At 40.9% G+C, this 13,208-nt stretch overlaps 1 protein-coding gene across 1 annotated transcript in view; it reads right to left on the bottom strand.

The window, feature by feature from the left end:
- Window positions 1-1,275: 1,275 nt before the first annotated feature.
- Window positions 1,276-13,208, bottom strand: part of LOC105278394 (zwei Ig domain protein zig-8) — a 314,696-nt gene continuing 302,763 nt past the window's right edge. Inside the window, exon 6 of the mRNA XM_011337446.2 lies at window positions 1,276-3,789. Coding sequence (XP_011335748.1) covers window positions 3,686-3,789 — 104 coding nt within the window. The 3' untranslated portion in view covers window positions 1,276-3,685. The remainder of the gene's footprint in view (window positions 3,790-13,208) is intronic.

The following is a 13,208-nucleotide window of genomic DNA, read 5'->3' on the forward strand; positions in this document are numbered from 1 at the left end:
GGATATCGAGAAAGTAACAATTTCCAACCATTGTTCCAACAAACAGTTGAAAGTTAATAGCTACTGGCGAATAAAGTTAGTGAATTAATTCAGTAGCGAGAACAAAGTAACGAAATTTCGTTCCTCCGCTGTTTCTCCACAAAGAGTGTCACCGCGAATCCAGGATTCGAGTTAGCGATTTGAGTGACACGAAACATGCGTTTTTCACGTAGGCCAGTATACGCTTTTCGTCCAAATGCGTCCCTAATTTCCTTTTCTCTCGGGCGTCACCCGTGTTCTATGTACTTTGTCCCGAATGCGATGCGCGCACGGTTGCATGTCCCCCGGGATCCGCGGTGCGACACGACGTCTCTTAAAAAATTCACTGCATATATCATCGGTGGATTGTCGCGACTTTGCAAGGGACGGGTAGGTGGATACGCGTAAATATTCATCGTGCTGCCCCCGCCGGTCTGATTGCGTCGCCTCGCCGACGACTATGTACCGTTACGATTCCACGCGCTGCACCCGAGGGTACCTGACCCTGAGGTCAAATCGAAGAACTTGGGATTTGCGAAGCAGCCTTGAGCATGTACGAAATTTATTTGCGCCGACAAAAAAGCTCTATTTTAATATATAAATGTAAAAGTATCTGAGATAAGAGATATAAAATCCGGCTTTGTCTCTGAGGAATCGCTGAATCAGCAATCGTTAAAGATATTAATAACTAACGTCTACTATAAAACTAGAAATGTCGATTATGTTTCTTTAAAAAGTAGAATTCGCCACATTTTCGGAATGAACGGCTCGATTAATGAGGTCAAAAGGACTCCCGTTTCGGGAACATTGAGCGGGCTAAGGAAAATTAATCGGGCGCCGCCGTTATTTTGCAACGATGGTCTGCAAGTGAGAGAGACTTCATGAGACGAAGCCGGAGGATCCTTAAATATCCCCGACGGGAAAAGTTCGGGAGCGCATCGGGGTCACGGCTATCGATCTCCGTGCGAGCCATCTCCTCGCAGCCGTTGCCATTAGCTCCGAATTACCCACCATCTCCGACGGGATGGACGAAGACTTATGTTGTAATCTGATTTACATTCCCGCACGTTGTAATTGTATATTGCGGCTGCCGATAATAATGAAATTAAAAATTAAGCAAAATCGAAAAGCAATTAGTTCTGATATTTTTCACTTTTTCCTTGTCACGTCTCAACGTAGTACATTTGATATGAAATTAGTATTAATAAGGATTAATATATTAAAGGAGATTCTTAGGTGAAAATGAATCGAAAAGCATTGCGTGGGTAATTTTTATTTACAAGAGTAAAACATTATGTACAAGAATGCGCTTTCTCGCAAGAGAATCGTGTGAAAACAAGATCGTGAAAAGGATGTGGGTGGGTGAGTGGGTGGGGAACACAGTTTCCATCCGGTTAGCCGTGGGTGTAAATCATACGAGTCGCAAAGTCGCGTGGTTTACATACATTTCTCTACTATTATCTGTACCTGGGTACGTGTATGTGTACGTGTCTGTGTATGTATGTACGTGTACACGCATGTACGCGCGTGTCTTCTCTGTTTCCTTTAAGTTTCGTTTAACACTTATGCCGTAAGTAGAAAGTACCTTCGCCGCGGTGCGGTCACGGGGATAGGACCGATCCACGCTTAGTTTTATTACATCGCTCCACGGGGTTAAATTTGCTCTCGTGACACATTTATGTTACACTTAACACTTTCCTCTCTCACGAAATTCATTCGAGGCACGGGACGCAAGTCCGTTTCATCAGCTCGCTCGCCCTCCTCTTCTCAGCGACGCTCGCGCTCGATTATGTCTGTCTGTTCATCGCCCGTCGTTAATTTGTCGTTAATTCTTACACCTGCATCTCGCTGCCGTAAACTTGTAGATATCACGGCGCCAGTTATTCGTAAATTCCAGCAACACGCGACGACGTTACGTTTGATCGTTCCCGTGCGTGAAACACGAGAACCGTCGCTAATTACAAACTGTGTAAGAACGCTAAGACTCTCCTCGTCGACGCCGTCGTTGCTAAAATTCTTGAATAACACTGACTCGTCACTCGCGGATATGAAGAATTTTCTGACTGCTCTGCTCGTGATCGCATGAATTGTTACACACGCTTGCCATTACTTTAATAATAAGTAGCACCAATGCTAAGTCGCGCATTAAACTAATCCGTGAGCTAAATGAAACGAATGTTTGTCAGTGTTTCGCATTTTACTAATTAAGTATTCGCGAATAGCAGAAACTTTCATTTCTTATTTTATTTTATCATCTATATGTGTAAATGCAGAGTGCAAAGAAATTTGTCGCCTGCGAAAGTAACTAATTTACTGGGTCGCGCCAATGACTGGTGACTTTTTATGATGAAAGTGTATATTATAAATTAAACTATTAAACTTAACAATGTCGTGATTGCAGATTGATATTACTTCATTATCGTATCCCGATCATTAAGTTATAGACAATAAAAACAAGTAAATACTAAAAAGATAGAAAATATCAAAGTAAAACATAATTAAGAATCAATGCTCGGATGAAATAGGAGCAATTAGTATAACTAAATGAGATCTGATTGTTATTTAAGGAGACTATTGAACGGTGTTTGTAATTATTAATTTCGGACGTAAATTAATGTTGAAAATATTACGCAACATGCCAATTACTGGGAAACGCTTGCAAAGCGGAACCGCCTCAGGCCGCTCGTTAACATGACGCAGCTATTTAACGTTTTACACATACGGTCCGACTGTAAATATGCTGTTATTGCAATTGCAGCAGTATGTGACAAGTTTTGGCTTCGAATTTCTCGCAGTCGGGAAAGATTGATTCAGACATTCGTCGCAGAGTCCGTGGTTCTGGGACACCGTGTATGCGGCTGCCTCGTACTTCGCTTAACCCTTAGGCACAAAGCTACCCCTTTATTACGTAAGAACGAGCTGTCTCGCAGAGATTATCTTCGTATTTCTCACCCTAGCGGTCAAACCCACGGCTTAAATTTAAGATAAACGGGACGAGGGTTTCCGCGACAGATTAAAAAGAGCGAGATAAATCCTATCACGGAATTTACTTCCGTGATAACGTATACGACGCAATTAAAGTATGATAATGAGATTCAACTGTTTAGATCCAAACTTCTCACTGCGGTGAGCAGTTAGAGTAGTTAAAACGAAACTGGACAAATCATGGTTTACAATCGACATATTCTCATTACTTTACGCATAATTTGAACAATTAATTAAAAGGATAATGTCGATAATAATGATAAGAATGATAATAAAATGTAATAAAATGTAATAAAATGTAACGAGAAATAATGTTAATAATAATGCTGATTCGCGATTATTACGTATCGTAGAGATAATATATATATATTTTTTTTCTAATGAGAATTGCTTTTCAGAAATCGATTAATTCAAACAGATGAAGATCACAGTTGGAAATTATCAACCCTCAGATCTCGTAAATTTTCGTTTCGGGTTTCGACGAAAATCTCACATTATTCGCGCGATCATGATGATCACAATTCTTCGTTCTCGACCGCTATGATGAAACCAACCGAGATTTCAATTCAGGACAGTCTGTGCTGGAAGGGTTAACGTTAAGGGTGTTCAGATAGTTGTGTCGCAATGCGATCATCGGTTCTACGAGTCGCGGATGACACCTTCGTATACACACACGCACACATTATCTCAGTTGACCCAGAAGGAAGGCGAGCATCATCAGGACCGTTTTCGAGTTGGGCGAGCCGGCTGCCGTGTTTCCGTGTTGCATGGCGGCCGGATGTTCACCTGAAACAGAAAAACGTGTAAACGTGTGTGTGTGCGTGTGTGTGAGAGGAAGCATTCCTCCCTTTATCAACCCGCGAATCCATGCCTGACGATCTCGCACAACGAGATGCAACCAAGTTGCAGTGTGTGGGATACAGCGTGGATGCAAGGTAGTCAAGGCAGTCAAGAACTTCAATTTTTCGCAACTACGTAAGTAAAGCGCGACCCTCTCCAGACAATGGAAGGAAACACCAATTGTAGGAATTTCATGCAAAAATTGTGACGGATAAGAAATTGCGTAGCTTCACTGCTGCAATATATATATGTATACTCGATTCGGGGTGTACTCTGTTTCCTCCCGCGGGAATGTCTGTCTTTTAGCCCTTTTTCTGTTCTGTTTCTGTTCATATTGAGCATTTTCACTTCGAAACCTACATTTTGGCATTTTAATATTGTGCGATATTAAAATCGGCTGGATTTCACTTATTCACGGTATATTAAAACACTTGCATCTGTTAACGGATAGGATAATTGTAAATTTTATAGCATGCTGTCGGGAATACATTATGAAGTTTCTACTTGTTGATTACCTAGTTTTTATTTTTCATTGTTGTTTTTTAAAGAAGATCCATGGTTTAGAGTTTTCATGATTGTTCCCGTATTAATGCGATCCTGCTTAATACTCGAAATATTTTTAGTTTTTGCAGGTGCAAAATTGTGAGTTTTATGATGATGGAAGGTATCGACTTTTTAGCTATTTGCACGGTCAGGCGCGAACCTCCGGCTATGAAATGTTAAAGAGCCCTCCATAGAACGAGTTAGGTAACTCGGAGCGAAACACACTCTCAAATTTGACGAAATTTTATACGGCGTCGGCGTCGCAGCCTCGGTGGATTTGTGAATAGAATTGGGGTCAGTGCGATATAGCAAGAATACATCGCTCCGAGCGAAACGGCAGCTTGTTACTCTCATGTGTCGAGAAGGTGTTCGTATCCTCGATTGATTTCTTGGAGGACAGTTCTGGAATGGAATGAGCGTCGTGAGAGCGGTTTGCGCTCGTTTTTCGCGTTTACTTGACCCTCGACAAGCCGCGTACACGAATATCCTTTTCTTGTATTATTCTTCCAGCAATGCTGCTTTCGAGACACGAGGTCCGATATCGAGTGTCTAGCGTACTCTGAGGAGTGCTCCAGCAGGGTTCGGATCGCGCTTTGCGAAGATTGCGATCACGAGCGTTTTCCCGGGTTACATCTTTATCGCGCTCAAGGTACGAGAATTCAATGTAAGTACAATGGAAGTCAATTCCCAAAGATCACGTTTCGTCATAGATCTAAAAATTCCGAATTTACATATCTCTCAAAACTAAGAGAGCAGCAATTTCTTAATCACATCGTCCTGTATTCTCATATCACATTCTCTTTTTCTATTGTTTTAATTCGTTAATCTATTGTTAATCACTTCAAGTCTGCCTGCAGGCTCATTATAAAGAGTCTTGGTCTAAATTCGAGTGTGAATTAACAAATCGCAAATCGCGGTCGCTACATGGCATGGGGGTGAATAACTGATGCATAGCGCGAGGAATCAAATCAACCAGCCTCTCATCCCCATCACACCCCCTTCGCGAAGTTACCATCGATTTAATATGCGCCACGCGAATTCACGAGCTGTTACGTGCATTTTTGGAACAATCGCCGGGGGTCGGGTGTTATACGTTTCTATTAACCGCGTTCATTTGTCTCTCACCGCACGATCGGATTCGTTATTTAGCTTTATGCGAACATTCCAAATAACGAACGCATTTGCATCTATCCCGTCCATAACGCACGTGCTGTGGTGTCGGATTTAACATTCATAATCGGCCGATTATCCCGAAAACGGATTTGTTGCGACGTGATTTGTTGGCGAGTTATTTTACTTTCGGCTATTATCTGCGCAAAACTTTTTATTAATAGTTTATTGTGGAAACATATTATTCGTTTGTATTGAAAACGTATTATTCGTTTGTTACGTTCGAATAATTAATCCTACGTGGCAATATTGTTAAACGTTTCATTTATTCTGTAACACGCGACAATTTTATTTAAATAATCGCTTTTTATTTCAAAAACGTGGTAACAATATATATTGTATTAGATTTTAAACAACATTTATTTTTAACTGTATATATGCATGTGCATGGTGCAGTCTGTACCTGCATTTGATACATGTCCTAAATCTATGCAGTCGTTTATAAAACTGTTCAAAATGAAAAATATAGTTATTTAATATGTGTATACGATATCGCAAAGCGAAAAAAAAGTTACGATTTGTTGAGGTTTTCAAGGGCTCAACAATAAAAATAAAAGAGAATCAACATTTTCAATCTAATAATGCGTGAACCTTTAGGTACCTTTGTATTCCAATTTTCCCCTAATTTAATGAGGATGCAAACGTCTCGCAATGTATTGCGTATGAACGTAGTTCTCGTTGAAAATGTTCTTTCAAAGATGAGATTGCAGCACTTAATTACATAACTAATAGAGAATTAAAATTCAATGAAATTCGTCAGCGATTTCACGTTGTAGCGGAACAATGGAGAACAATTATTAATTCGCGTAAAGCGCATGGCAAAGATGAATTCTGCCCGGATATGACTGCAGAGAATAGGATGAAGTATAATTAACCGAATGCGCGAGTTAAATGAATTTTGCATCGCCGTTTAGCGCGAGCTCGTCGCAGAAAATTTTTTGCAACGAGTCACGATTACTATAACCGGATAGGACAGTTGTTGCATCGGATGAATAATTCAGCATCAATTTCAAAGAACTGCCGAGCAAGGAGCGACCGAATCATGCTGATTTTTATATTCCGCATAAAAATTGCAAAAAATTTTATTATCGCGAAAATTATCCCGTTTAACGGAATACGATTAGCGAGATGTACCCGAGAAGCGAATGCTTATACATAACTCTCTCTCTCTTTCTCTGTTTTCCTTCATAAATTTTCGTCTAGTACGTCATTAGGCTCTTTGAGAGATGGGACACTGTTACTCTCATTCGTGTTTTCCATCCTGGTGCACGCTCGTATAATTACATCTTCGCAAATGCGTCGGTGCATTTAGCAGAGAACGCGCGATTTCGCGAAATTAATGTTCTTCTAACGGGCGCGAGAGGGGGCCTGCTCCTCCCGCCCCCCGTGCGAAAGAAATAAGTCGGCAGGTCGTACAAATCGCGGCCGCGCGGCGCGCGTTTGCCTTGCCTTCTCTTCCTGTTATGCATATCTGAATATTTATCTTTCCGGAGTAGCCGGCGCGTGCATTCATCGAGCATAGAAGAAGAAAGATGAATTCATGCACTTCGCCCGAGATAATTACACTTCGGCCGAGGTCCGTAGCTCATTTGCACTGCCGGAAGAAACGCGCTTTTTTCGACGATGAAAGACGGCACTTCATTCGTTATTTGTATCAGCTTCCGCTCGCTATTCGCCATTTCCGTCTTAGCAGCAGGCTGTTTGAGCCTGCTAAAGGTGTTACATCATTATTGAAACTAATGATAAAAACGAGGACGAGAGAAATACAGAAAAAAGTTATAATAATTCTTTAATTATGTCAAATATATAAAATATCAAATTGCCAATCCAATGGAACATCAAATGTCTATTTTAATGTGAAATTAAACAATTCGTGTTATTAACGAAAAAATGAACGCACTTCCAAGTCACGTTATAATTTAAGGATTTATAAGTGCATTCTTAATAGATTTGACAGATAAACAAATAGATAGGCTTGCATTTCCAACACGATCTGTTTGCAAAGATGCTTCCGATGAGAGCAATCAAATTCTCAATGAGATTGCCAGGTGGACTCGCGAGAAAGAGAAGATGATTTTCTTTTTGTCGCGTGTCTTATAGTTTCCAGCGGATTTCGAAAATTGAATCGCGAGCATTGCATAAAGCTTTCTCTTTGTCCTTGTAATAAGACGATCCTAAGGAAAAGAAGTCCCTTCACTTTGTTAATCAAAAGAGAATAAAAAAGTCATACGCATTCTACATTCCTGATTTTTAATAGAATAAATAAGATACATGAAATGAATTCTTTTGAGATGTACTCGTGTACTTTATCATGTACTTTATGCTCTAATAAATATAATTTTCTTGAATCTAATGGATAATTACATCTAACACACGATATTTAAAGTGACGATATTGTATGAGCAAGATAATGCAAATGAAAAATATTCTTTATATCTTTCAATATGTAATTTTTTTTAATATACGCATTGTTGAATAAAGTATACGACGACAGCAAATATTACTGCAGGATGCTTTTAATATCGTATTTTAGTTATCCAGAGATAGTACATTATGCTCTGTTTTTTTGAAATGATATTGGGATTTAATAATAAATTTTTACTAAAATCAATTATGGTCTTCTCTAAAAATCATTTTTAAATACTAATATTGTATTACATTTCGTTTTGTGTTACTACAGAAAAAAGATATTATGAGATATAAAATATTTTTATTAATATTTACACAATCTTCTTTAGATTTGTCCCCGCCATTAATAAATATTCTAACGTGCAATAAAGAGATAGTACCATCTTACTAGACAAAACAAAATGAATTAAAACGTAATTAAATTATATACACGCCTAAAAAGATCTAAGATTTTTAGCAGAGGAAAAAAATTCTCTCCACAAACATATAAGCTTAAAAAAATATCTTTGATATAAAAAGCGTGTCGCAATTAATTGTGCCATTCGACTGCAAAGTAATCGAATGATGGTCATAGTCGGTCATCGGGCGAATCGAGCGAATCAACCGGTGCCATCTCCGAAGCCGCCTCCCAATTTCTCGTCTATTACGGAGCATCCGTTGCAAAACGGCGAGATAACCGCGAAAGGATAATGCGCCCCGTCAGAATTGGTCGCACCGAGGCGAACAGTGCGGTGCAACCGTGGTCGCGCCGCGAAAATTACGGTGGTAACGGCACCCGCGTGGTTGCGACTGAAACAACCGGAAAGATCCCCGGCTGTCGAAACACCGCGAAATTTCCCCGGCGTTCGTTGTCCGCAGCCGCTCGAAAACCCCTGTAATCTTTCGCGCACGAAGCGCCGCGTAATTAACGCGCGTAGCTCGATCGACCGAAAAATTTCCGGGGTTGTTCCTGTTTCGGTGCGATTGCGATTCAGAGCGCGTAGGAAGCATCACTATTGTAAGCGTCGGCCATGCCCCTTTTAGCTATATTATTCACACGGATCTTTGTTGCACTTTTTATCCAGAGAGAAGCGTATCGACGTTGAAACGAGTGGAGGAAACAAGATTTTTATGATATTATCTATTTATATAATATATAAATACAGGTCTATTTATATAATATATAAAAATATAGTATCTATTTATATAATATGTAAAAACAGGTCTGCCTGTTAGATATATGTATCGATAAAATGTATTATTTAGGCTTAAATGTAACTGTCATTGTCAATCCTTAGTTAATTTTATAACGCTTAATTTTAAGTAGAAAAAATTGTAAAAATGGAAAAAAGGTTAAGTGTTATTTTTCGCATATTTATATTATATATATTCGCATATTTATTTTATATTATCCTTACAAAATTAAAAACCAATGTTAAAAGTTGTCAATATATATTATAAAGAAATTAAAATGTACATATTGAAAAAGAATGATGCGATAATTAAATTTTAATGCTGCAACGCGTTAAAGAAACTAGAACAAAATTCGAAAAGCTTCTCACGTTCCTACCTCTTTTATTTTCCTAAAAGTACTTTTACATTATTTTACATTATTTTGCTAAGGTAATTAGATTCTTAATTTTGAGAACCGCAGGAGGAGAAAACAAAATGCTTTGACCGCGAACAGGGACGGTAAACCAAGGCAAGCTTTACGATTCCAACTATTTTTCTCGTTCGTTCGGAGGGGTGTCGAGAGAAGGAAGGCGTAAAGACTTTCGCATTTTCTGCACGCATTTCCGAGTGAGAACGACCTAATTTTGAGCGGCACACATTACCATCTTGTTCACGTTTCGAAAGGATACCGCGTGCGCTCGTAAAAGATGCACAGTTACGACAGCAGGAATGAGAAAGAAATAAACGAGGAATAAACGAGAAATAAACGCAGCTCGGTAACAAAGAGTTTAAAGAAATCTCGTCTCGAAGGAAATCAGCTCGCGTTGTCGCGGCCGCCGGATTTGTATCTGAATGTACGCCTCTGCATTTTTCATGACTCGCCAATCGGAGATATTTCTGCGACGATGATGAACGAGCCATAAGAACGCCGAGCATTATGCGCGATGGAGAGATACTAGAGCGTTATTACTCCACTGTTAAAAGAACATAGAGACTTTTTTGCATATATGAATATTAAAAAAAAATATCGAGTAATCGGACAGCAGGTATATCGATTAAGAAATAAACATTAATGCAATAAATAGCACGATACCGTGAAGTAACTGTTGGGAGTCTCGCGCGACGAATTTCGAATAAATTACGTTCCAACAAGTCACAAAGATAATTAATCACTTACGCGATGGCTAATAAGTTGCGGCAAACTGAAACAACATTGGAATAAGCATAATGACGACGTTCAAGCGGGGAATTCTGAGATATTTCGTTACGAAAGTTACGACCGCGCGGCCAGAGGCGGCAAGCAGACACTTAAGCAAGTCGCGCACCAGCCGAAACTAGGCTGCATGACTTGCATCCGTCATAGGAATTTACGCTAGCGCACACGTAGCAGACTCGGGAACTGACAGGCGTGAAGTAGCGCGGTCCTTGAATGTATCAGCCGACCGCGTTGCGAAATCGTTCAACCCCTGCAAAGTTGCCCCCGCAGACGACCGGCTATCCGAGCAGCGCATTCGTGCAATATTCGCGACAATCGAGTGTTACCCGACGATGTTTGCGCGAAATACGCTCCGCGTTTCAGGCCGACAACGCGTCTCTCGCAAATATTGGTCGAACGTGCGAGTTCTGCTCGTGCGTTTGCTCTGCCCGAGTCCGAGATTGAACGGAGCGCGTGAACATTTTATGAAAATCGCGTTAGCGCGGAGAAATAAATAAACGCGAGAACGGAGAGTAAGCGCACGCGATGAATCGCATGCAGCATCCATCGAACGTCCATCCGGCCGATTGTCTCATGGAATTTTGAAGGGCGTGTGTTTGCACACGCGCAAAGCCTCTTCCGACTCACGAGACGAGATCTGTCTGGATCAGCTCGTGAAACATTCGGATTTTCTCCACGCTGTAGCGTCGTATTGTCGAAACTGTTGGCTCGACGACTCGTTCGAGGGAAGATTTTTCTGTTTTAAAATATTGACAGCTTTATCCCAAGAACAACGTTTTTGATTTGATCGAACTCTCGGATCTCGACGGTGAGTGATACATGGAGAATGTGCAGGGGACGACGGAGATGGGATCTCATTAATTCGCTAATGTATTTCTGCAGTGACGTCCATTCGCACGGCGATCCGTTACCGAGTATTTAAATAATCGTTGGGAAAATAATTGTATCTGTGGATCAGTATTATTTGCGGTAATCGACGTTGGGCAAAGCGCTGCACAATCCACGATATATCTCGCGGTGTCGTGCAATAAATCATCTTCCCCGATTATATTTCGTTTCACCGAATGTAACGCCAGGCTGAAATTTTATTTCTCTCTGGCCGATGATCGATTTACATGGCGGTGCGCGATCGTGTAATTTATCGCTGGCAATAATTACATTGCGGAACGAGGTGTATTATGGCTGAGTGCGGAAGCGAAATAACACGAGAGTCGAAAATACGTCGACGTTGTCTGTGGAAAACTCGCGACGCTCAGGCGCGATAAGCGAGCGTGAATTAATGCGCGATACGACGACAATCGCGGCTTAAACGGGGGACTCAGGATAATTACTTGAGATAATTGTGTATCTCTCGGTGCGTCGCGCCACGAAGTCATTTAGATACTGGAATCGTCGTCAGACAAAGAGAAGAATGACAAATTTGTGATTATGCTCGTGTACACGCGAGTAAACGCTTGCGACTTGCGAGCAGTGTCCTGGAAAGTCACTATGTGAGAGAATAGCAAAGTACTGTGTACTTGTGCTGCGAGTATTGATTAATTAAAAAAATAGAATTTACATAGAAATTATTAAAATGTTAAAAATTAAAACAAACGCCATTGAGGTGCACATAGCACAAAGACTATAATTAATATGTGTTATTAAAACAAATAATACGAAGTATAAAATAATAATTTTGTTCACTTTATGTAGATTATTTTGTTCACTTTTATGTAGATCGCTTTATTCATTTATTACTGTGTTTGAAAATGTTTGGTCGACACTGTAATTTTAACTTTGATCGAAAATTTACTGCGTTAACTCAATTTTTAATTTCGGCGGAAACTACGTAACTTCGCAGTGTGTTATATCAGTATGCTGTTAATTTAACTTTATGTTACACGCTCGAGCGATGTAACGTAAAGCGTTTTAAACAATTAATCGATCACGCTCGAAATACCTTGGTTGCACAAACTCAGCACACAAAACTGTTTTCGAAAATTGCGCGGTCTTCAAGCTGAGCTCTTTTTTTCGCGCTAAAAGCGAAATTTTCGCAAGAAAGAGAGAGAGAATCTGATCGCTTTGTACGAATCGACGGCTACATCGGGTTCCTTTTACCGCGCTTACACGCGGGGCATCTTTATCTATGATTAATGGAAACTGCTGAAATAAATATCGGAAAAGCAATCAGGTGCTCCCGTTCTGCGGCCAGCCCCCTTCATCTCGAAAATGGAATAAATAGAAGACGACTCCGCCGAGTCGCTCGAACGGGATATATCGGTTCTCGGTCGAGCTACGGTACCGAATGCAATCGAGGGCAGCGCGAAGCCTATCCAAAGAGAAGTAATGAGAGAGAAACAGAGAGAGAGAGATAGAGAGAAGGACGGAATGATGGTAATAGACTATGCTAATGATCAAACGGGCGGATGGTGCTCCGATTTATCTCCAGCCGCGGATGCGATCGCGGTTTGGCAGTTTGCCGCTGTGCGAGTGCACTTGACCCGGTTCAAGACCGCTGCGATCATCGACGGTGCCAATGAAAAAGAGAGAAAAAAAATAGAAGATCCCGGATGGGAGATCGATCAGTGAGAGCTTCTTCGTCTCGCATCGGTCGCCAGGCTCTTAATGGACTCGCTTGAACGGGGAGAATATCGACAGGAATTAGCCTCCATCACCTCGCCGCCACCTCGTGAACGCCTGATACTGCGGAATTAACCCTCCAGACTCCTCCAGGAATGCCGTTTCACTTTTCGGAGACGGGAGAGCCAAGATTGAATTCTGAAGGGTCTCCTGCCGCAGCTAGAGATAGTGATCAAAGTTGTCGCGCAGCATAAAACAATAATGAGCTGCTAGCTGAAAAGCGAACCCTCGCAATTATCGGGATCCTAGACTCAAT

The sequence above is a fragment of the Ooceraea biroi genome, chromosome 4 (assembly GCF_003672135.1).
Source record: "Ooceraea biroi isolate clonal line C1 chromosome 4, Obir_v5.4, whole genome shotgun sequence".
Classification (NCBI taxonomy): domain Eukaryota; kingdom Metazoa; phylum Arthropoda; class Insecta; order Hymenoptera; family Formicidae; genus Ooceraea; species Ooceraea biroi.